This window comes from Poromitra crassiceps (assembly GCF_964638095.1).
Source record: "Poromitra crassiceps genome assembly, contig: HAP1_SCAFFOLD_861, whole genome shotgun sequence".
Taxonomy (NCBI): domain Eukaryota; kingdom Metazoa; phylum Chordata; class Actinopteri; order Beryciformes; family Melamphaidae; genus Poromitra; species Poromitra crassiceps.
The window spans coordinates 29,743-54,733 of NW_028151548.1; the positions used below are offsets into that span (position 1 = coordinate 29,743).

Below are 24,991 nucleotides of genomic sequence, written 5' to 3' on the forward strand. Positions count from 1 at the left end.
TCTTTCGTCTACCGGTATTTGACTCTAATATAATATATAATATAACTCACTAAACGAGTGAGTTATAGAACTCACTCGTTTAGTGAGTTATATAACTCACCAAAACTGTGTTTTGAACCAGGCTGTAAACATGTTTAATCCTGTTGTAAAGACAGGCATTTTAACTCATTGAGTGCCAGCCACTTTTGGAGAACGGACGCTCCCAGTGCCAGAGTTTCAGAGCGTTTTCAGTGATTTCTCGAGGCCCACAGAATATTGTGTGATATTACTATGTAAACACTGAACACGCACAAAGAACGATGAGACTCTATTCTATCATCTGCAAAAAAAGTATATTGATCCCATTTTCCGTTCTTTAGTTATGAGCCGGAGAAAATAGCTTGATTCATCCAAAAACAGCAATTTTTTTCTAGAAGCTGAGATAATTGGCCTTTTGTGAAATTAAACATTTCAAGCACATCACTGACTCTGAAGCTTGCTGCTGGTGGGCATCGGATATTCTGGCTTGCGTTTGTCAATCCTGTCCTGCTGCCTGGGTCTGTCTGGGTGTTGCGTGCTGCTCTGCGTGCCCCCCCCCCCCGCCCCGCCCCGCCCCGCCCCGCCTCGCCTCGCCTCGCCTCAACTGCACACTCCTCCTCCTGTCTGTGGTGGCTCTCTGCTGAGTTTGCTGTGCGCGACATCCAGCTTTTTTACAGCGTTCCGCGTGTGTTTGTCACCGGCAACGATGCTTCCAGTTGAGAATAATAACAACTCCACGGTGTGGATGTGCGGATGTGCTGTCGCAACCGACACGGAGCGGCTCAATTGTGGGAGCAGATTGGCTGCTGCAGGCACAGCTGCAGTAACGTGCTTCAGCATATCGATGCATACGGATGCGATGCGATTCCGTTTCCATAACGACTTCTTCTTTGTTTTTTCCTTGCCTTTCTGTTATGTGGAGAGCACTGTCGCCACCTAAGGGTTCTGTAAAATAGGTTATAGACCTCCAATAGCTATAATATTTGTACAGGAGAGGCAGAAGGCTTTGATCGACGCCCCACCGTCAAAAAACGCAATTGACAAACATGTCCGTCCTTGGCACTCTACGTTACTATTTGAAATGACGAACATGTCCGTCCATGGCATTCAATGAGTTAACATGGGGGTGAACAGGGACTGACTCGCTTTTGGAGCCAGCCTCACATCATGGCCATTTGAGTAACTACAGATTTCATCACTTCCGCATAGCTTCATCTGTCCAAGTCTGAGCTTGCTGCCTGCTAAAAACATGCTAGAAGATTGTCACCTTCAACAGTATACTAGAAATATCATTTCCAGACCTGCCACAAGATAGAGTACTGTACTGTGGCTGATCCTGCTGCCTGTGCTCACATAAAAGATGAAAATCATAAAGCACAAACCACAACACTTACAGTAACGTTGCTTCTGCTGCTGGAGTTCTGTCTCCACGGCACCTCTGAGATCCAACTCTACAATACAAATTCATTTAGATTAGATTAGCCTATTGTCTCCCTTAGGATACATTTGTCTTTATTTTATGTTGTGTTAATTATGTGAGTGTATTGTTTGATGTCAGTACAATCATTCATTATTATTATTATTATTACACTACATTCATAGCCTAATTGAATAAGTATTTAGGTACATGTATTTTATACAGTGTTGGGCAAGTTACGTTCAAAATGTAATATACTACATATTACTAGTTACTTTCATTTGAAAGTAATAAGTTACTTTACAATAGTACTGTCTGTGTAGAGTAACTCGTTACTTATTACACTACTTTTGTATTACTTTTACCAAAACAACAGCAGCAGCAGAATGACATTGCGGGCCAGGAACCATCCCGAAAAATCATTTCAACTGCCTTGAAGTCAGTGTAAACAATCCAACATTCTAAATGTTATTATTTTCCTTTGTTATTGTCATCTATAGTGGTACAATTTGTAACTTGAGTTACTTGACAAAGTAACTGGTATAATATTACTGAAATCCTATAAGTAATAAGTTATATTACTGAGTTACTGCTAAAAGTAATATATTACATGTAATATGTTACTTCTGTAATGAGTTACCTCCAACACTGATGAGAACACATTTTCAACATGGATGAAGAAACAAGTACTGTATACAAAAACATTACAAAATGCGGAACCCCGCAGCAGTATGAGTTGTGCTAAACAAACGTTAATATCTCAAAAACTATACACCACATCGCTTCTATTTTTACATTCTGAGTGAGAGCAGAATTGGCTCAAGAGTTTGATGACATATGCATGTCGTGTTAAAGTTGTGTGAACTACTACTTACTGAGATTATTAATTCGCTCCAGAGTTGAACTTCTTCCTGGTTTCAACACAAGCGTGTGGTTGAACTTCTTCCTGGTTTCAACCGTTTCAACACAAGCGTCTCTCTCTCTCTCTCTCTCTCTCTCTCTCTCTCTCTCTCTCTCTCTCTCTCTCTCATCCTCCTTCTTTCATGTTTGCAGCAGTATAGACGATACTAGTCATATCTTACAGGATGTGCACATTTTATTATCAGAGACGCAATATGAAACTTCTAGTATGAGTTTGGCATCATGGTCTCATCATATATGACATACTGTACTGGTGGCAGGGTGGGCAGGTTGGGGGGGAGTGATAAAGTCCTTTGTGGAGCTTTCAGGTGTCGTTGAAGAGACAGATGGCAGTTGGGTAGAAGCTGTCCATGTGATGAGAGGTTTTAGTACCACCAGACCTCAGTCTCATGCCAAGGGGGAGAGCCTTAAAGAGTTTATGACCTGGGTGGGAGGGGTCGGCCATGACTTTCTGACACCGCTTCAGCGTCCTGGCAGTGTGTAGGACAGGTCCTGAAGGGATGGCAGGCTGCATCCGACCACCTTTTCAGCACGGTGGATGATGCGCTGCAGTCTGGAGATGGAGGAGGTGAGGGTGGACTCGACGGTGGAGGTGTAGAAAAGCACCATCGCTGCCTTTGGCATTATAGACCTCAGATACCTTTGGCCTGGTACATAAGACAAACAAAGGTTGGGAACCACTGGACTAACCGATGAATCGTTGCAGCTCTACAACCTGGAGAGGATGAGGAGAGGGACTGGGATGAAGAGGAGGCTGAGAAGCAGCAGGACCAGAGTATACAGAGGTTCCCCAACAATGCTGCGCAGCTGACGGATCAATATATCTGTGCTGTCAACAATCTGATTCGCCAGCACGGAGCTCCGCCCCCCGATGTGTGGTTCCTGTACTTGCCCCGCCCACCAGCAGACACAAGGCGTTACCTGACCTACCTGGACCTGCTGAGTCGAGACCTGGGACCTACGCTGCTCGTCCACGGGCTAACTCCTGTTGTCACTACTGACCTCTAGTCTTTTACTATCAAAACTGTATCCATTATTGACCTTAACTGTATCCATTATTGACCATGGTCCCGTATTGTTCGTCCATGGGATTATGCCTGTCATCAGCAATGGTTCTCAGTTCTTTAGCTGACCTTTAACCTTTCACAGACCAGTCTAAGACCTGGGACTCACACTGCAACAGTCCATCTTTACACTTGACACAACTTTCCTACATGATGTGCTCTCCATATGCTACCAAGACACGGCCACACATCGGAAATCAATGAATGACGTGGACATAATGATCTCACATTTTCACATGGGACATCTAGGATTTGGGTGAATTTGTGCATCTCACTGTTTTGAGGCTGGTTGTTCATCACAGGGATTTGGAGTTATATTGATATACATGATGTGCACATGTGGGTGAAGAGAAGAACGTCCTGAAAACCACACTTCATTCTTCAAATCTTCCAACCCTTAAAATAATCTTTTCACACAGGGACAATGTGTCCTCCCTAAGCTTTTGAACATTATGTCAACCATTTCTTTTTGTGCATGTCAATGGAATAAATAAATATAAATTATTGGTAGATATTAGTGTCCTCTAGAGAGAGAGTGGCGTCAGCGGAGGACCAAAATGCGAGACTCATTAGCCAATGAACAGCCAGGAAGGGGTCTCGCGCTACTTTCTTGCATGCTAAAACAAAGCTGATAATGTACAATTTGATTCAAGGGGGGAAAACCCCTTTCAGAGTACAACACAAACTGTCTATTTTGCTGCAACTCGACAGTGCTGCTTAATCCAGGACCTTACTTCCTGGAACTCTTGAAAGTAAAAAAAAAAGGTCTATTGGAGTGAATGGAGATGTCGGGACTCTTCTATCTACATGGCTCTGGTATATATTACATCAAATTTGTCTAATACAATTTCAAGAGAATTTAGTAGAGAAAGGCGGTAGATGGCTACCGGGAAAACATTTTTTTAGCTTGCTTTGATAACTGAAATAGTCCTTTTCTGTGCACACAAATGCTGGTGGATTAAAAAACAAGGCTGAGTCATGAACAAGTCTTGCCCCTTAAATGCCTGCAGAGGGCGATATATGCCTGCAGAGGGTAATATATGCTTGATGCCTGCAGAGGGCGATATATGCTTGGCAACCTAAGTTGTTCAAAGTCATCCAGCTCTGTCTAGATGGCGTAGTGAAGGCTGAGGGCTTGGACCAAAAGCTTTATACTGTAGTGGAAACTGCGAAAGTAAGAAAGTCCTAATCACAGAGTAATCAGAGTATATGTAATCAGAGTATATGTAGGCTGATCAAAAGTGTCATGTTTTGTTGTATGACCTTTGACCCCATGCTGGCCTGAGTTTGCTTCAACATCATGTTTCCCAAGTGTGTTCATTCATCCCAAATGGTCAATAATGAAGGACTATATTGTGAAGCAGAATTGTTTACATTGTGAATATGTATGAGCAAGGCTCCTCGATCCTTGTTGATATAGGTGATGCAGCATTGAATACTGTTACCATTCCAGATAGCAAACCTTGAATTAGATGATTCATAACAAGCATGTGGAGAAGTACTTTACCCATTCTGTCTTCCTGCCATGTTCACTACAGCAGAAATAACTTGTGATGTCAAGTGACAATTATGATGTCATAGAGATGAGATGGTTAGCCGTTTGACCAAACTGTCATCTGTCATAATGTCACATAAAAATACCTGGCTGACACACTTGACACATAAGTCTTGTGGGCAATGTCTGAACTGCATCTTGTCATGGAGAGGCAACGCCATCTGCGGCATTCCTCATGTTTGCGGCTGAATTCCATGTCTGTAGAGAGCCAAAGTGGAACGTCACTTCCTGCTTCAGCACTGTACCAGAGATTTTCATCCGCCATTTATTTTCCCATAGACATTTTCTAAAATGCGTATAAAAATAGTTTTACTTGTCCAAACCAAATGGTTCAGAGAAACAGGAGAGACCGCATAACATTTCACTCGGACCAAAACGTAAATTGCGGATTAAAATTTTTTTTTTTTCAATGTTTTCTTTTAGTTTTGGTCCGAGTGAAATGTTATATGGTCTCCCCCGATTCTAAATATAGCTGAACCGTTTGGTTTGACCAAGTAAAACTATTTTAGGAGCATTTTACGAAATGTCTATGGGAAAATAAATGGTGGATGAAAATCTCTGGTACAGTGCTGAAGCAGGAAGTGACGTTCACTTTGGCTGCACAGCCACCTACACTCACACAACACTGGTAAAGTGTGTGTGGGAGGGAGTATGATGCCAGCATGAGGTGGATAAGCTCAAATACCATCAATGGATCCCCCAGGCCCCAGATTATAACAGACTGAGTCTTTATCAGCATCTGCTACTCATTTTGAAAGCAATAGGTTTTGTTGACCCCCTAAACCGAGACCGAGTCAGGACCAAGAGAGACCGTGACAGGGGGGGGAGGGGGACTGAGTCAAGACCAAGACCGAGGGGGGCAGCCACTGATTGGTCAGTTATACAGTAGCCTATTTTAATTACCTGTATGATGCTACAGTACTGTATATGATATTATGTGGAGTATGCTGTTAATTAACAGAAGCATTAGTCTATAGTGGTTATGTTAAAACCTTTATTTGAAATTCAACCACAAAATGTTCAGTTCTTTTAATTATTATTGGTTTTCTTTTCTTCACTCACTGGTTTTCTTAACTTACTTTAATCGAATTTACAAAAAAAAAAAAGTTTTTTAACAATAACATCAACAAGTAAAAGGCAGTACCTCTATATTAAATTTTTCTTTGCTGTATCTGTATCCTATTACTATTTTCTATTGCGACTGCAGGATTTTATCTACATCTATACATCTTCAAAATTTAAAGAACAGGAACTTCAAAACATACAAGGAAAAAAACAGACATACAGAACAAATCTGAAAACTGATTGTACAGTCTGTCTGTTGTGTGTCTGTCTGAACGCTGTCTGAGTGGCAGACAGTGGAGGTGCTCTTCAGCAGGTGGTGCTCAACACACCAGTAGCCTGTTCCATTGTGGATGTGTTGGTGTGTTGTTAGGGTACCTAACTGACTGAAGCTGCTCCACATTGGTCACAGCTGTAGGGTTTAGCTCCAGTGTGTATGTGTTGGTGTGTTTTTAGGTGACCTAACTGACTGAAGCTGCTCCCACATTGGTCACAGCTGTAGGGTTTAGCTCCAGTGTGTATGCGTTGGTGTGTTGTTAGGGCACCTAACTGACTGAAGCTGCTCCCACATTGGTCACAGCTGTAGGGTTTAGCTCCAGTGTGTATGCGTTGGTGTGTTTTAGGCTACCTAACTGACTGAAGCTGCTCCCACATTGGTCACAACTGTAGGGTTTAGCTCCAGTGTGTATGTGTTGGTGTCTTGTTAGGGCACCTAACTGACTGAAGCTGCTCCCACATTGGTCACAGCTGTAGGGTTTAGCTCCAGTGTGTATGCGTTGGTGTGTTTTTAGGTGACCTAACTGACTGAAGCTGCTCCCACATTGGTCACAGCTGCAGGGTTTAGCTCCAGTGTGTATGCGTTGGTGTCTTGTTAGGTTAGCTAACTGACTGAAGCTGCTCCCACATTGGTCACAGCTGTAGGGTTTAGTTCCAGTGTGAATACGTTGGTGTCTTGTTAGGTTAGCTAACTGACTGAAGCTGCTCCCACATTGGTCACAGCTGTAGGGTTTAGTTCCAGTGTGAATACGTTGGTGTATTGTTAGGTTAGCTAAGTGACTGAAGCTGCTCCCACATTGGTCACAGCTGTAGGGTTTAGCTCCAGTGTGGATGCGTTGGTGTGTTGTTAGGGTAGCTAAGTGACTGAAGCTGCTCCCACATTGGTCACAGCTGTAGGGTTTAGCTCCAGTGTGAATACGTTGGTGTATTGTTAGGTGACCTAACTGCCTGAACCTGCTCCCACATTGGTCACAGCTGTAGGGTTTCTCTCCAGTGTGTATGCGTTGGTGTCTTCTTAAGTCATGTGACTGACTGAAAGAGTGTCCACACTCCTGACAGGAGTAGGGCTTCTCTCCTGAGTGAACTTTCTGATGACGCTTCAACAGATGAAGTTTTGTGAATGTTTTGTCACACTGATCACAACGATGACGTCTGGGTCCACTAGTGCCTGTCTGTTTCCATAGAGAAAGATACAAGGAAAGAATCAGGACAGAGAGACTGTGTGTGTGTGTGTGTGTGTGTGTGTGTGTGTGTGTGTGTGTGTGTGTGTGTGTGTGTGTGTGTCTGTGTGTGTGTGTGTCTGTGTGTGTGTGTGTGTGTGTGTGTGTGTGTGTATATGTGTGTGTGTGTGTGTGTGTGTGTGTGTGTGTGTGTTTGTGTGTGTGTGTGTGTGTGTGTGTGTGTGTGTGTGTGTGTGTTGCAACATCAGTGATATGTTTTCTCACCTCTCCTGAAGGATTCATCTTGACAGTGTTCCTCTCCTCCTCTGCCAGATGTCTCTCTTCCTGCCAATCAGCTCTGACATGATCAAAACAGACGGTAAGACAGGGAACGCCCACACAAAGAAACAACAACAACAACAATAATGTGTTGATGTGTTTGTAAACATTTAAACATGTAAACAAGATATTGATTTTAGCTATATAGTTGCGGAAGGTGAAACGTCACTGTCTACACTTCCTACTGTTTGGTTAGTCGTCTCTTTATGCTCTTCTAGTTAAGCTGTGGCGAGGCAATTCTGTGATTTCTTGTAAATAAGTAATTTGTGGTCTTGAATGCATATAAAAACTCTGCATTGCGTAATTTTGACAACCTGGTAGAGGATGGTGTTACTCGCAGGGCTGCCATGCAGGCAGTGTAAACGCATGCATCGTAAAGTCCTGTACACCAGTGTTCCTTCCTTATGTAGTAAAGCAGTTCACTGAACAGGCAACCTGTCAATCATGCCCAAAACATAGTATTTTATTTCTTCTACCGGTATTTGACTCTAATATAATATATAATATAACTCACTAAACAAGTGAGTTATATAACTCACTCGTTTAGTGAGTTATATAACTCACCAAACCAGGCTGTAAACATGTTTAATCCTGTTGTAAAGACAGTCATTTTAACATGGGGGTGAACAGAGACTGACTCGCTTTTGGAGCCAGCCTCACATCATGGCCATTTGAGTAACTACAGATTTCATCACTTCCGCATAGCTTCATCTGTCCAAGTCTGAGCTTGCTGCCTGCTAAAAACATGCTAGAAGATTGTCACCTTCAACAGTATACTAGGAATATCATTTCTAGACCTGCCACAAGATAGAGTACTGTACTGTGGCTGATCCTGCTGCCTGTGCTCACATAAAAGATGAAAATCATAAAGCACAAACCACAACACTTACAGTAATGTTGCTTCTGCTGCTGGAGTTCTGTCTCCACGGCACCTCTGAGATCCAACTCTACAAGATACAAATTCATTTAGATTAGATTAGCCTATTGTCTCCCTTAGGATACATTTGTCTTTATTTTATGTTGTGTTAATTATGTGAGTGTATTGTTTGATGTCAGTACAATCATTCATTATTATTATTATTGCACTACATTCATAGCCTAATTGAATAAGTATTTAGGTACATGTATTTTATACATGGTGAGAACCAGTGTGGGGCAAGTTACTTTCAAAATGTAATATACTACATATTACTAGTTACCTTCATTTTAAAGTAATAAGTTACTTTACAATTATAGTACTGTCTGTGTAGAGTAACTCGTTACTTATTACACTACTTTTGCATTACTTTCACCAAAACAATAGCAACAGCAGAATGACATCGCTGCCCCGGAACCATCCCAAAAAATCATTTCAACTGCCTTGAAGTCAGTGTAAACAATCCAACATTCTAAATGTTATTATTTTCCTTTGTTATTGTCATCTATAGTGGTTATTTGCATAAAAACACAGTTTGATTAGGAAATGATTGTAACCTTTTTAAATATGTGCTTTGATTAAAAAATAAATAAATTTGGAACTTGAGTTACCTGACAAAGTAACTGGTATAATATTACTGAAATCCTATAAGTAATAAGTTATATTACTGAGTTACTGCTAAAAGTAATATATTACATGTAATATGTTACTTCTGTAATGAGTTACCTCCAACACTGGTGAGAACACATTTTCAACATGGATGAACAAACAAGTACTGTATACAAAAACATTACAAAATGCGGAACCCCGCAGCAGTATGAGTTGTGCCAAACAAACGTTAATATCTCAAAAACTATACCCCACATCGCTTATATTTTGACATTCTGAGTGAGAGCAGAATTAGCTCAAGAGTTTGATGACTATGCATGTCGTGTTCAAGTTGTGTCAACTACTACTTACTGAGATTATTTATTCGCTCCAGAGTTGAACTTCTTCCTGGTTTCAACACAAGCGTGTGGTTGAACTTCTTCCTGGTTTCAACACAAGCGTCTCTCTCTCTCTCTCTCTCTCTCTCCCTGTCTCTCTCTCTCTCTCTCTCTCTCTCTCTCTCTCTCTCATCCTCCTCCTTCTTTCAAGTTTGCAGCAGTATAGACGATACTAGTGGACGATCCCTAGTCTGAAGTCATATCTTACAGGATGTGCACATTTTATTATCAGAGAGGCAATATGAAACTTCTAGTATGAGTTTGGCATCATGGTCTCATCATATATGGCAGACTTAAGGCTATATTGGGGCTATTTGCGATATTTTCTACCCTCCTTTCTTTTGATATAGTTAGTAGAATCACATCAGACCACTCTGTGGAAGAGAGGTATAGCCTACATTTAGGATACTAGACAAATAACATGATAGATGAAAAAAGGGGGGGGGGGGGGGGGGTTGGTTCAGTCTTGATTTGCGTTTTTTAATTTTTTAACTTGTATTATATTTTAGTGCAAGTATGCAGCACAGCGGTCACATCAAGTGGAAGACAAACTAATACAGAAAAACAATCACAAATTATGAAGTGCTAAATATAAAGTCCTTTAAAGTGACATGATGGAGGCAGGGTGGGTGGGTTGGGGGGGAGTGATAAAGTCCTTTGTGGAGCTTTCAGGTGTCGTTGAAGAGACAGATGGCAGTTGGGTAGAAGCTGTCCATTTGATGAGAGGTTTTAGTACCACCAGACCTCAGTCTCATGCCAAGGGGGAGAGCCTTAAAGAGTTTATGACCTGGGTGGGAGGGGTCGGCCATGACTTTCTGAGAGCGCTTCAGCGTCCTGGCAGTGTGTAGGACAGGTCCTGAAGGGATGGCAGGCTGCATCCGACCACCTTTTCAGCACGGTGGATGAGCTCCGCCCCCCGCTGTGCGGTTCCTGTACTTAATCGAATTTACTTTTTCTTTTCTTTTTTAACAATAACAATAACATTAACAAGTAAAAGGCAGTACCTCTATATTCTAATTCTCTTTGCTGTATCCTATTACTATTTTCTACTGCGACTGCAGGATTTTATCTACATCTATACATCTTCAAAATTTAAACAGCAACTTCAGTACATACAAGGAAAAAAACACACATAGCCTACAGAAAGAAATCTGCAAACTGATTGTACAGTCTGTCTGTTGTGTGTCTGAACGCTGTCTGAGTGGCAGACAGTGGAGGTGCTCTTCAGCAGGTGGTTAGATGCAGCGGTGTTTCTTCAGACTATCAGACCGAGTGAACATTCTGTTACAGCCATCACACCAGTAGCCTGTTCCATTGTGGATGCGTTGGTGTGTTGTTAGGTTACCTAACCGACTGAAGCTGCTCCCACATTGGTCACAGCTGTAGGGTTTAGCTCCAGTGTGTATGCGTTGGTGAGTTTTTAGGTGACCTAACTGACTGAAGCTGCTCCCACATTGGTCACAGCTGTAGGGTTTGGCTCCAGTGTGTATGCGTTGGTGTCTTGTTAGGGTACCTAACTCACTGAAGCTGCTCCCACATTGGTCACAGCTGTAGGGTTTAGCTCCAGTGTGGATGTGTTGGTGTCTTTTTAGGTGTTCTGACCGACTGAACCTGCTCCCACATTGGTCACAGCTGTAGGGTTTAGCTCCAGTGTGTATGCGTTGGTGTGTTGTTAGGGCACCTAACTGACTGAAGCTGCTCCCACATTGGTCACAGCTGTAGGGTTTAGCTCCAGTGTGGATGTGTTGGTGTCTTTTTAGGTGCTCTGACCGACTAAACCTGCTCCCACATTGGTCACAGCTGTAGGGTTTAGCTCCAGTGTGTATGCGTTGGTGTGTTTTTAGATGTTCTGACCGACTGAACCTGCTCCCACATTGGTCACAGCTGTAGGGTTTAGCTCCAGTGTGTATGCGTTGGTGTGTTTTTAGATGTTCTGACCGACTGAACCTGCTCCCACATTGGTCACAGCTGTAGAGTTTAGCTCCAGTGTGTATGTGTTGGTGTGTTGTTAGGGCACCTAACTGACTGAAGCTGCTCCCACATTGGTCACAGCTGTAGGGTTTAGCTCCAGTGTGGATGTGTTGGTGTCTTTTTAGGTGTTCTGACTGACTGAACCTGCTCCCACATTGGTCACAGCTGTAGGGTTTAGTTCCAGTGTGTATGCGTTGGTGTGTTGTTAGGGCACCTAACTGACTGAAGCTGCTCCCACATTGGTCACAGCTGTAGGGTTTAGCTCCAGTGTGGATGTGTTGGTGTCTTTTTAGGCGCTCTGACCGACTGAACCTGCTTCCACATTGGTCACAGCTGTAGGGTTTAGCTCCAGTGTGGATGCGTTGGTGTGTTTTTAGATGTTCTGACCGACTGAAGCTGCTCCCACATTGGTCACAGCTGTAGGGTTTCTCTCCAGTGTGAATACGTTGGTGTGATTTTAGGTGTTCTGACCGACTGAAAGAGTGTCCACACTCCTGACAGGAGTAGGGCTTCTCTCCTGAGTGAACTTTCTGATGACGCTTCAACAGATGAAGTTTTGTGAATGTTTTGTCACACTGATCACAATGATGACGTCTGGGTCCACTGGTGCCTGTCTGTTTCCATAGAGAAAGATACAAAGAAAGAATCAGGACAGAGCGACTGTGTGTGTGTGTGTGTGTGTGTGTGTGTGTGTGTGTGTGTGTGTGTGTGTGTGTGTGTGTGTGTGTGTGTATGTGTGTGTGTGTCTGTCATCATCAGTGATATGTTTTCTCACCTCTCCTGAAGGATTCATCTTGACAGTGTTCTTCTCCTCCTCTGCCAGATGTCTCTCTTCCTGCCAATCAGCTCTGACATGATCAAAACAGACGGTAAGACAGGGAACGCCCACACAAAGAAACAACAACAACAACAACAACAATAATGTGTTGATGTGTTTGTAAACATTTGCAAAATAATTTAGAAGATATTGATTTTAGCTCTAATAATAATAAATAATAATGATTGGATTTATATAGCGCCTTTCCAAGTGCTCAAAGCGCTTCACAGAATCATTATTCGTTCACACCATTCGTACCGGTGGTTCGAAAGCGTGGCAGCCACACATCGGCGCTCAACGGCCCCTCCGACCACCATCATTCATGTCTACATTCATACCAATCATACTCTATAGTTGTGGAAGGTGAAACGTCACTGTCTACACTTCCTACTGTTTGGTTAGTCGTCTCTTTATGCTCTTCTAGTTAAGCTGTGGGCGAGGCAACTCTGTGATTTCTTGTAAATAAGTAATTTGTGGTCTTGAACGCATATAAAAACGCTGCGTTGCGTAATTTTGACAACCGGGTAGAGGATGGTGTTACTCGCAGGGCTGCCATGCAGGCAGTGTAAACGCATGCATCGTAAAGTCCTGTACACCAGTGTTCCTTCCTTATGTAGTAAAGCAGTTCACTGGACAGGCAACCTGTCAATCATGCCCAAAATATAGTATTTTCATAGTACATAGTACCGGTATTTGACTCTAATATAATATATAATATAACTCACTAAAGTTAAAGAGTGAGTTATAGAACTCACTCGTTTAGTGAGTTATATAACTCACCAAAACCGTGTTTTGAACCAGGCTGTAAACATGTTTAATCCTGTTGTAAAGACAGGCATTTTAACATGGGGGTGAACAGGGACTGACTCGCTTTTGGAGCCAGCCTCACATCATGGCCATTTGAGTAACTACAGATTTCATCACTTCCGCATAGCTTCATCTGTCCAAGTCTGAGCTTGCTGCCTGCTAAAAACATGCTAGAAGATTGTCACCTTCAACAGGATACTAGAAATATCATTTCTAGACCTGCCACAAGATAGAGTACTGTACTGTGGCTGATCCTGCTGCCTGTGCTCACATAAAAGATGAAAATCATAAAGCACAAACCACAACACTTACAGTAACGTTGCTTCTGCTGCTGGAGTTCTGTCTCCACGGCACCTCTGAGATCCAACTCTACAAGATACAAATTAATTTAGATTAGATTAGCCTATTGTCTCCCTTAGGATACATTTATCTTTATTTTATGTTGTGTTAATTATGTGAGTGTATTGTTTGATGTCAGTACAATTATTCATTAATTTTATTATTATTATTACACTACATTCATAGCATTTAGGCATGTACATGGTGAGAACACATTTTCAACATGGATGAACAAACAGTATGAGTTGTGCCAAACAAATGTTAATATCTCAAAAACTATACACCACATCACTTTATTTTTACATTCTGAGTGAGAGCAGAATTAGCTCAAGAGTTTGATGACATATGCATGTCGTGTTAAAGTTGTGTCAACTACTACTTACTGAGATTATTAATTCGCTCCAGAGTTGAACTTCTTCCTGGTTTCCACACAAGGCTCTCTCTCTCTCCCTTTGTCTCTCCTTCTTTCTCTCCTTCTTCTTTCAAGTTTGCGGCAGTATAGACGATACTACGAGGCGTATTACTGCCCTCCGCAGGACAAGGAAATATAGCGCTAACTCAAACACATCATAGGATAACTCTGAATCATGCAGGCAGTTCAGGAACTTTAAAACTGCTTTTGTGATCAGATCAAACTTTTATAAGTTGTTTCCCTTTCTGTCTTGTATTTGGCACATTCTAGGAAAACATGCTCAGCTTAACTGTTTCAGGACATCCAAACTAACCAAACTAGGCTTTGGAATCAGCTGATCTGTTTCCCTCAATTCCAGCATGTCCCAGAACTCAGCAAAACTCTTCTTTCAATTCAATAAGGCTGTATTGTTTACATTGCCAAAGCAGGTGAGAAACAAAACAAAAATGCACGATATAAAAAACATAATATATCACAATTATAAACAAAAACAGCTATTAATGTTAGCCTGTTTAAATACAGAGATGTGTAAACAGAGCTATGTATTTATATTTTGCAAACAAATCTGTACATAAGGCTGTAAAGTTTAAAAGTAGGATATAGACAGATGAGTTAAAGATTCTCTCTCCCCCTGTGCGATGTCTTGAGTTGGGGTTAAAACGTCTGACTGAACTCATGTGGAGCTGTAAGGAGACAGGGAGGTGGGTGGCAGTTCTACCAGTCACAATGATAAACAAGCCCGTATAGAGCTGTAGTAGTAGCCTGTTCATTTCCCTTTACAATGATGTCTCATTTGTAAGGATCCTGCTTTTGTGCTGAAGCATGAAGTGACCAGAGACCGAGACCAGACTAATTTTCAAGACCATGACTGTCTGTATACAGTATTGTATGTCTGTACTACAGTGTCCTTTAACGCAAGACAGATGAAGTGTACGTTGGCCTTGACCCAATGACTTCACCTTTACACCATTGCTCTGACAATGAACTAAATAATTTGGTTATTTTGGGTTGTGGTTTCCTAGTTGATCAGAGTTATCCGAGGGGATGGATTAGTAGTAGACATTCAGGAAGATGGAACTCACGACTTTGCCTCGCTTGAGCCAGAATGACATTTTATGGCTATGTGCCACCCAATAATATTAAGCTGGAAATTTAACACATACATTCCACTACTGAATTAACATCTCTGAACCGATTGCAGGCACCTTTCCACACCATACAGACAAATTGGGACAAGTTTGTCAGAAGAAGCTCATGAAGCTTTTTATTTTAAAAGTAATTTCATATACAGCTGCCAATGGATGGTCATCTCCTTGATGTGGTCTTGGGCATGTCATTTCTGCTGTGCTTGGCAGAGAAAGGCCTTCGAGCGGTCAGGATAACTTCTCCACTTGACACCAGCGCCCTCTGCTGGCCTGAGGAAACCTTCCTCACTGCAGCTCTTCCTGTAACAGAAAATTAAGTTATGCATAGTAATGAAGCTGCCCTTTAGATTTGTACCGCTTCTCATTTACATAGACTAGAGGCCACTAGACTCACGTTGCCTGTGGTGGCACTGCTGCTCACAGGAGCTCGTGCTGCTGGGATGGCACACTGCTGTAGCACAGTGGATGAACACCTACAAAGTATCACGTTTTAGTCAAACTGGAACCATTAGAATGCCTGTTAGTAGCTACTTCATAAATATCAAACATGTCTCAATCAGACAATACAAGCGTAACTAGAGCCAAGCATTTGATGCTACACCATGAAACACTTACCGTGTCCTTCTGGGGAGTGTATGTTTCTTGATCCACGAAGGTGAACATCTTGATGACGAAACGTCTGTGGTGGGTTGGGTGAGGAAGCCCAGAGGAGCCATCAACAGGGATGACTCTGGTTAGGTAACGGTCATCATGGTAGGGACACCTGGAGATGAGGAGCCGATTGTTCTAATTCTGCATTATTCCATTCGGTTAATCTACCAAATTTAGTATCAAGTAGTGAAAACGGGTTCGCAGAGGTTGTCTGCATTAGGCCTACCCATCAACCAGAAGGTCCCACTGTGGTAGGCCATTAGGATTGGGGGTGGAGGTGGCCCAGCAGTGTTCCAGAGTCAGGACGATGTTTGGATCAGTCCTCTCCAGGATGTGCACGTCTGCGTACACCGCTTCCCTCAGCACCTTGCTGACTGGGTAGTCTGCTGCAGTGTAGTAGGAGCTGTACGCTGCTTCCTCTGGAATTGAGATCAGTTAGATTTGAGTTAATGCATTTCTCCCAATACTGTTTGAAATTGACATGGGAGGATCTTGTGACGCTCACCCTCATTGCACCCCTTGGTGTGGCACTGTCCATTGGCTAGTCTGATCCCCACCCTGAGGGGTCCAACAGCAGCCACTGACTGAGGTGCGGCCAGAGTGTTCACCTCAATCACCAGAGCCTCCACAGAGCTGCCAGAGTACCTGCACTGGAACAAGAGCCTGCAGGAACGTTCATGCAGTGTTACATTTCCACTCAGAATACAGAGTCACAGGTACACACAATGTTCTCCAGCAGGAAAGTGATGGTGAAGTTTAATTGATTGGACATGAACTCACTCAAAGTGGCTGTCTCTAGTGATCGATCCTCTGGGTCCAATTCCAACTTCATATGAAGACGACATGTGGTTCTCATACACCACATAACCGTCGTCCTCCTGCAGTAGAGAAACAATATTTAGTAAAGAAAAATATTTCACCATTTTGGACCAAAATGGTGAAATATTTGGTTTTTGGCAAACTTATTTTACGCGCGCCCACACACCCACCGTCACTGTAGTACCACATGCAGTGACGGGGAACTGGAAGATGGCAAAGGCAGAGGTGGTGTCAGCAGGGCTACAGGAGGCGTGGCTCATCTCCAGCAGGCTGACCGAGTCCACGTCTATGTGGGGCAGAGTGGCATCCCGAGCCACCACCACCACAAACTGCCCATCCCTGGTGCACTGCACAGTCACTGAGGAGGAAATGATCAACGTCACATGACCTGGTACACTGCACAGTCACCGAGGAGGAAATTAACGTCACATGACCTTGGCAACAACATACTAGAAAAACTAATTATAACTATAACAGTCATTTAGTTTTGTCAAGAGCAGCTTATAAGTACATTTGTCAACAGCAGTGTAGTCAAAGCTAATGCAACATCCTTCAGATACCTGCTCTCCCATAGTAGCACTGCCGCCCATCAAAGCAGCAGTTGATGGTTTCACACTCCTCAGCTGTGACATCCGGGGGGCCACACAGGATCTTCTCAGCCTCCTCTACCTGGCATTTGTCAGAGGGATCTTGAGACACCGGGGCCTTCTGGTGCACCTGAGGCTGTCGCTGAGGCAGCTGTGGGAGTGAAGGCACTGGGTGTCTCTGTGGAGCTGAAGGTGTGGGGTATCTCTGTGCCTGTGGAGACGCTGGGTATCTCTGTGCCTGTGGAGACGCTGGGTGTCTCTGTACCTGTGGAGACACTGGGTGTCGCTGTGCCTGTGGAGACGCTGGGTGTCTCTGTACCTGTGGAGACACTGGGTGTCGCTGTGCCTGTGGAGACACTGGGTGTCTCTGTACCTGTGGAGACACTGGGTGTCGCTGTGGAACTGAAGCTGTGGGATATCTCGGCGCTGGGTCTCTTTGTACCTGTGGAGACGCTGGGTGTCTCTGTACCTGTGGAGACAGTGGGTCTCGCTCTGCCTGTGGAGATGCTGGGTGTCTCTGTGGAACTGAAGCTGTGGGATATCGCTGCGCCTGTGGAGGTGTTGGGTGTCTCTGTGCCTGTGGAGGACTCATCCACTGATGCTGGGCAGCAACATCGCAGGCCAAAAGAGAAATCACCACACCACACAGATACTTCCAAAGCTCCATCATGCTGCTGCTGCTGATATCTGCACCATGTGCGCCCCACATAGGCTTTATACATGAGTGACCATGTGTTGTTTGCTAAGAACCTGCCTCTCATCATTAGGAGTCAATTGAGTGGCAGCCCTGCACAGTGAATCAGTTGGGAGTCGACAGGTGGAGCTGATTGTCTCCTCATCTGTCTGTTGACTCAAAGCTGAGGGGTGGAGACTTGAAACCAATTTATTTTTGTATTTTTTTGTATTTGACCAACTGTAAAAGCTGAAAGAGAAAAAAATAGAGAAAACAATTTTATTTGTGGAACTCACTTTTGTGCTTTTCTTTAGTAGGCTAGGTGTAATTTTTTCAATGTTTGATTTTGAAGTAATCCAAAAGTAATCAGATTAGATTACAATTGTTTTATAATCCAAGGGATTGTTACTTATTACAAAAATTGTCATGTCATTTGTGATCAGTAACTGACTACATTTCAAAGTAATCTGATCCAACAGATGGGGTTGTATGACGTTCTTGCACACAGTCAGTGAACAAAATAGAACGTGTGTGTGTGTGTGTGTGTGTGTGTGTGTGTGTGTGTGTGTGTGTGTGGTCCAACTGACACATTCTCTCAATCAATGATCTTTATGGCAGTTTTCTTAATTATTATTATTTTATTCATATTTAGTATTTACGAATCCAACATTTTCTACAACACTTTGTACAAAATCAATTCCTCTAGTTCCCCAATTGCTCTCATGGCTCTCAAATTGAGTCTACTTTGTTTTTTGACCCTTGACCCCAATGAAAAATGCCTTATCTCACCTAGGTTATACGAACTCATAAAGTCCACAAAGCTAGATCTTCCTATTCATCTTAAAAACTCATTGGGCGTCTAGGTAGTGTAGCAGCATGCAGGGGGAACTGGCCAAAGTACAATTGGGGAGAAAAATCTGGAAAAAAAGAGAAAGAATCATGGCCGTCCGGGTAGTGTAGCGGTAGATTCCCTGCCTACCAATATGAGGGTCGTAGGTTCGCGGCCCCGTGTTATCTCCGGCTTGCCAACAAAACATTCAGTTGATGCCCTTGTACATAAAAATGACTAAATCTCCTTACAGTTGATCAAAAAAGCACTCGCATAGTCAATATAATTTTATTTACCAACACAAAAACACCAATATAGAATCAACTTTATGCAAAAAATATCAAAATGAAATCATTCATTTAAATTGCAGACTAACGTTCAAAATCAAACAGCTCGGCCTCCTTCTCTTTCCAGAAAGCAAAGCTGCGGTCAATATATTTGCATATGTCTTCGTTGTTGAAGCAGGAGAAGTCTGTGTCATTGCCGCACTCATCCAGAGTAGCAGTTTGAACTACGACCTTCGGTAATAGACGAGTATCTGACAACAACGTTGATGATGATGATGATGATGATGGTGATGGACAGCGGCAGTCTCTCGAGTGCCCGAAGAAGTGCACTTTGATGTCCTCGAAGCCCTCCCTCCACTGTCGCCTCCCAGCCTGGATCTCCTGGAGAACAGCCTTGTGGAAATCCCTGACCTTCTCCCAGGGGAAACTGCCCACATGGTCGAAGACCTCGAAACAAAGTAGATGCCTCATTTTCCTCTCCTCCGGTAACAGCTCTTGCTCCAAGATATGGAAGTATCCCAGCATGAATAGGTCAAGGGTCAAGGTATCGTGGGTCATTGCGACACCGTCCACCTCTGGCAGGAACTGTTCTGGGGAGTAGGTGACCCGAGGTGGTGGAGCTTGTGAGGGGACACCGGCGGAGGGACACGGATTGGCCGTGTCTCTGAGCTCCAACTTCCTCCAGGAGCGGAGCATCTTGTCCACAGCGGTTCTCCGGCGGCAGAATTGAAACATGGAGGTGCAGGCGCTCTGCTGGCTCTGTGTTGCTGCCATTGCAACCACTTGGGCTCTCCCTGTCTCCTGTCGCAGCCCTGCTGCTCTCATGTTAATAGCATAGGCAGACTTCTTCCAGTGGCTGAGGAACAGCACCACGATACGTTCCTTCCTTAAGCTGGTAGTCTCCATCACAGCTTGTTGAGGAGTATAACGATGGTTTACCTCACAGCCATGGTCTGTGTCGTTTACTTCAGGAGCTCCCACCTCTATCTGCTTCTTCAACCCCTCGTCTCCATTGATGTCCAGTTTGTGCGAGATGTTTACAAACCCAGCGAAGGGATGAATGGCCCCAATCTGGCCTTCAAAGTGAGATCGGAGGTTTCTGACCGACACCCCGGACTGTTGGATCTCCCTCTCTACCTTCTCCCTCTGTGCTCTACTGTAGCTGTTGGTCTCCAGACGGTGGCTAAACGCTGACGCCATCCCGATGTGGGGTATCCTACGTCCACTCCATGTCTCTCCATGAGTCCCTTGGTCCCCCTGTCCCGCGCCCTGGCCCAGGTCAATTCCCAAACTATCCCTCACTCCCTGCATCATGCCTTCCACCATGCTCCTCTCCCGTCCTCCGTCTCTGCTGGTCAGGTTGGTCAGTAGCAGGGACATATTCTTGACCATCTCTGAGACGCGGCCGCACCAATCTGTTAAGGGCAGACGTCCCTCCGCATCCATCTGTTGGAGGACCTCTTTGTTCAGGGAAATGTTGACAAGGGGACCGGGTAAAATGGCCCTCAGCGCGTCGGTCAGCCTGGTCAGCTCCAGCTCGTAGGCCTGGCAGCGTTTCTGGAGCGACACGTGGTCAATCTGTCGCTGCAGGTACAGCAGGTCATCCTCCGTCAGCAGCTCGCCAAACGGGCCCAACACGGCGTGATGCTCCTGGGAGAACTTCCAGCCCTCCACTGGCATGCCATCAGTCAGGTCCTGATGGGAGAGGAAGAGGACGGAGCACATTTTAACCACAATATTTTCACTTCCTTTTTTCACAAAATCGTCAAGGAAATAAAATCATCTTTGTTCATTCGCTTAAAGTAGACCAACATGGATTTGTATCTGCAATACATTTGAGGCGGACTGACTCAGGTTTCCTTCACAAATACGTGTCGATTTATTTTTACCCAATTTTTCCTCTCTTGACTGAGTGTGCTTATATTTTATTTGTTTTGCTTTTTTTTTTTAATCTTTTTTCTGTATTTTATGTGTGCAAATAAATAAAACATAAAAAAACATGTTCGATTATTAACTTTGAAGACAGCAAATTAACTAACTTACAGTCTGTTCTGTTCTGTCTGTACTTCCCAGTGCCTTTATTCTCATCCTGCTTAATGGGTGTGTACATACATTTGTGCTCTCACTCTCTCTCTCTCTCACTCACTCACACACACACACACACACACACACACACACACACACGCACGCACGCACACACACACACACACACACACACACACACACACACACACACACACACACACACACGCACGCGCACACACACACACACACACACACACACACACACACACACACACACACACAATCAAGTAATGTGTTTCTTTGCCGCTGCTTTTGCTAACGAGCACCGCAAGTCTCCTTGACTTTACTAACGAGCACCACAAGTCTCCTTGACTTTACTAACGAGCACCACAAGTCTCCTTGACTTTACTAACGAGCACCACAAGTCTCCTTGACTTTACTAACGAGCACAGCAAGTCTCCTTGACTTTACTAACGAGCACCGCAAGTCTCCTTGACTTTACTAACGAGCACCGCAAGTCTCCTTGACTTTACTAACGAGCACCACAAGTCTCCTTGACTTTACTAACGAGCACCACAAGTCTCCTTGACTTTACTAACGAGCACAGCAAGTCTCCTTGACTTTACTAAACGAGCACCACAAGTCTCCTTGACTTTACTAACGAGCACCGCAAGTCTCCTTGACTTTATTAACGAGCACAGCAAGTCTCCTTGACTTTACTAACGAGCACCGCAAGTCTCCTTGACTTTATTAACGAGCACAGCAAGTCTCCTTGACTTTACTAACGAGCACAGCAAGTCTCCTTGACTTTATTAACGAGCACCACAAGTCTCCTTGACTTTACTAACGAGCACCGCAAGTCTCCTTGACTTTATTAACGAGCACCACAAGTCTCCTTGACTTTACTAACGAGCACCACAAGTCTCCTTGACTTTACTAACGAGCACAGCAAGTCTCCTTGACTTTACTAACGAGCACCGCAAGTCTCCTTGACTTTACTAACGAGCACCGCAAGTCTCCTTGACCTTACTAACGAGCACCACAAGTCTCATTGACTTTACTAACGAGCACCACAAGTCTCATTGACTTTACTAACGAGCACCACAAGTCTCCTTGACTTTATTGTGTGTGAAAATTCCTCGACAATTTGATCCATACAGTATATGGCTGTGGCCTAATGGCTTCTAATCATGCTGGATTTGAACATTGTGTCAAATAAAATTGCATTCACACATCCATCAGTACCTGTCTCCTCTGCTCCTCCTCATCCTGCAGCCTGGCCTGCAGCTGCAGCACCATCACCTGCCTCTTCCACTCTGCGATGGGACGTCCCGCCTGGTCGTGAGTGGGCACCAGGGAGTCCACGTCAGCCAGGATCACATCCACTATAGGTACCTCCAGCACTTCCTCCGGCTCCAACCTCTGCAACACATTTTCAACCGTTGTCTCTGCACAATTTTGACAATAAGGAACTTGAGCTAATACAGTTTGGCTTGAAGGCCAGCGAGCTCACCGCTTGTCCAGTGAAGACTGCGGTGAAGCCGGCATGCCTCAGGGACTTGATAGACTTCATCTGAGAGAACAGGGTCTGGTCTCTCTCTGGAGGTTTCAGAAGGTTGAACGAGGTCACCACTGCAAACAAAAACAAACAAACAAACAAAACAAACAAAACACCAATAACAACAACAACAACAACAACAACAACAACACATTGTACACTAACAAGCCACAATACTGCTACAGTTAATGATCTGAATTAATTAATCTGAAGTGGGATTTATTGCACATATTTGACTGTCAATGTTGCTACACTGGGAAAAAAATGGCTTTGGCTTTGAATGCACATGTTGACATGTAGTATGTTTACTTGTATTTACTTTTACTATATCAGTTATGTCAATTGAAAAAATGCTAACAATGATGAGTATTTATGAATTGTAAATGATCAGTTCTGATTCTGATTTAAATGGAGACAAAATGTGTGCGTGCAGGTGTGTGTGTTTGAATCAGCGAGAAAAAAAAAGTATAAACCTTTGATTTACACAATGAATTGGTTTAATCCTACTACACATATAACTGTGTACAAAATTCAAAATGAATCATCTCAACATCATGAGAATTTATAAATGAACTTTTCAGCATGCAAACCGACATAGAAGTTCAGTCCAGTCAAACTCCAACATACCAGGTACATCTGCTGTAACCGCTGGCATTCAGGCTTCTTTTAGCCACTTCTTATTGCATACTAGGTGCCAAATATAAGCCACTTACTTGAAGAGCTGAGGAGAAGAACATGTTTGTTTAGCTGCAAAGATAAGATGCTCCTGGGAGAGCAGACGGGCTCACCTGAGGAAGCCACCTGGACATGCTGGATGGAGCCGGTGGAGTGTTTTTTGGAGGAGGCGATAGGTGTCATGGATAAACAGTTCACAGGGGGCGGGCTGGGGTGGCGAGGTACAGGGGGCACCTCCTTCACTGGCTGCTGGGGACACACACAGCAGGGGTGAGGGAGCAAGGCCATCAGAAATTGAGCTTTCGTGATTATTTGTTAATAAATTCTACAGAAAGCGTTCTTTAATCGTTCATTTCTCAGCACGTTTGATCTTCTCAGACTCTCAGTGCCGTCACGTTGGAGGCTGCTTGACTGTTCACACTGTAGGAAATTCAATTACACACATCTCCACTACTTTCTCCAGCTCAGTGTTACATGAGAGATTTGACCCTAAAATCTCTAGAGAGAAGTTCCTACATGCTTCTCATTCTGTTGTTTTTCTTAGCAAAGGGAGTCGAGTAGGAGTACCCCCTTCCCCGACTCATAAACTGCCTCCTGTTATTGTTGGTGTCCCCTACTGATGCTTGGTCACCTCACCTTGCTCTACTGATGCTTGGTCACCTCACCTTGGTCTACTGATGCTTGGTCAGCTCACCTTGCTCTACTGATGCCTGGACACCTCACCTTGCTCTACTGATGCCTGGACACCTCACCTTGCTCTACTGATGCTTGGTCACCTCACCTTGCTCTACTGATGCTTGGACACCTCACCTTGCTCTACTGATGCTTGGACACCTCACCTTGCTCTACTGATGCTTGGTCACCTCACCTTGCTCTACTGATGCTTGGACACCTCACCTTGCTCTACTAATGCTTGGTCACCTCACCTTGCTCTACTGATGCTTGGTCACCTCACCTTGCTCTACTGATGCTTGGTCACCTCACCTTGGTCTACTGATGCTTGGTCACCTCACCTTGCTCTACTGATGCTTGGACACCTCACCTTGCTCTACTGATGCCTGGACACCTCACCTTGCTCTACTGATGCTTGGTCACCTCACCTTGCTCTACTGATGCTTGGACACCTCACCTTGCTCTACTGATGCCTGGACACCTCACCTTGCTCTACTGATGCTTGGACACCTCACCTTGCTCTACTGATGCTTGGTCACCTCACCTTGCTCTACTGATGCTTGGTCACCTCACCTTGCTCTACTGATGCTTGGTCACCTCACCTTGCTCTACTGATGCTTGGTCACCTCACCTTGCTCTACTGATGCCTGGACACCTCACCTTGCTGTTCTCCATGTTGATTCTGCTCATTCACAAGCGGATGTTTCAAGTGGACAGGACAATGAGCTGCTCTTTCTGGAAATGGAGAAAAAAGACAAGAAAACTCAACGTATGTATGGCATCACATGAACCAATCAGACTCAACGTATGTATGGCATCACATGAACCAATCAGACTCAACGTATGTATGGCATCACATGAACCAATCAGACTCAACGTATGTATGGCATCACATGAACCAATCAGAGGGATATCTCTGTAGAATGAACAAAAGAATTAACTTTGATTCTATTTGACTGATTCATTCACTCATCCATGATTTGTTTACTTTAAAGACCAACAACAACCAA

General features: G+C 44.0%; 2 protein-coding genes across 2 annotated transcripts; both read right to left on the minus strand.

The window, feature by feature from the left end:
• Nucleotides 1–15,579: 15,579 nt before the first annotated feature.
• Nucleotides 15,580–17,971, minus strand: LOC310771597 (zona pellucida sperm-binding protein 4-like; the record flags this gene model as incomplete). The annotated part of the gene is made up of 7 exons (XM_083664177.1): nucleotides 15,580–15,678; nucleotides 15,821–15,968; nucleotides 16,083–16,275; nucleotides 16,362–16,519; nucleotides 16,637–16,734; nucleotides 16,846–17,033; nucleotides 17,236–17,971. The coding sequence occupies 7 exons, from the start codon at nucleotides 17,969–17,971 to the stop codon at nucleotides 15,580–15,582; spliced, it is 1,620 nt and encodes a 539-aa protein (XP_083520303.1).
• A 1,164-nt stretch (nucleotides 17,972–19,135) lies between these two features.
• On the minus strand, nucleotides 19,136–24,671 carry LOC310771598 (espin-like protein; the record flags this gene model as incomplete). Its single annotated transcript, XM_083664178.1, has 5 exons — nucleotides 19,136–20,746; nucleotides 22,322–22,498; nucleotides 22,590–22,708; nucleotides 23,423–23,555; nucleotides 24,642–24,671. 5 exons carry the CDS (start codon nucleotides 24,669–24,671, stop codon nucleotides 19,136–19,138), a joined length of 2,070 nt encoding a protein of 689 aa, XP_083520304.1.
• Between the last annotated feature and the right edge of the window lie 320 nt (nucleotides 24,672–24,991).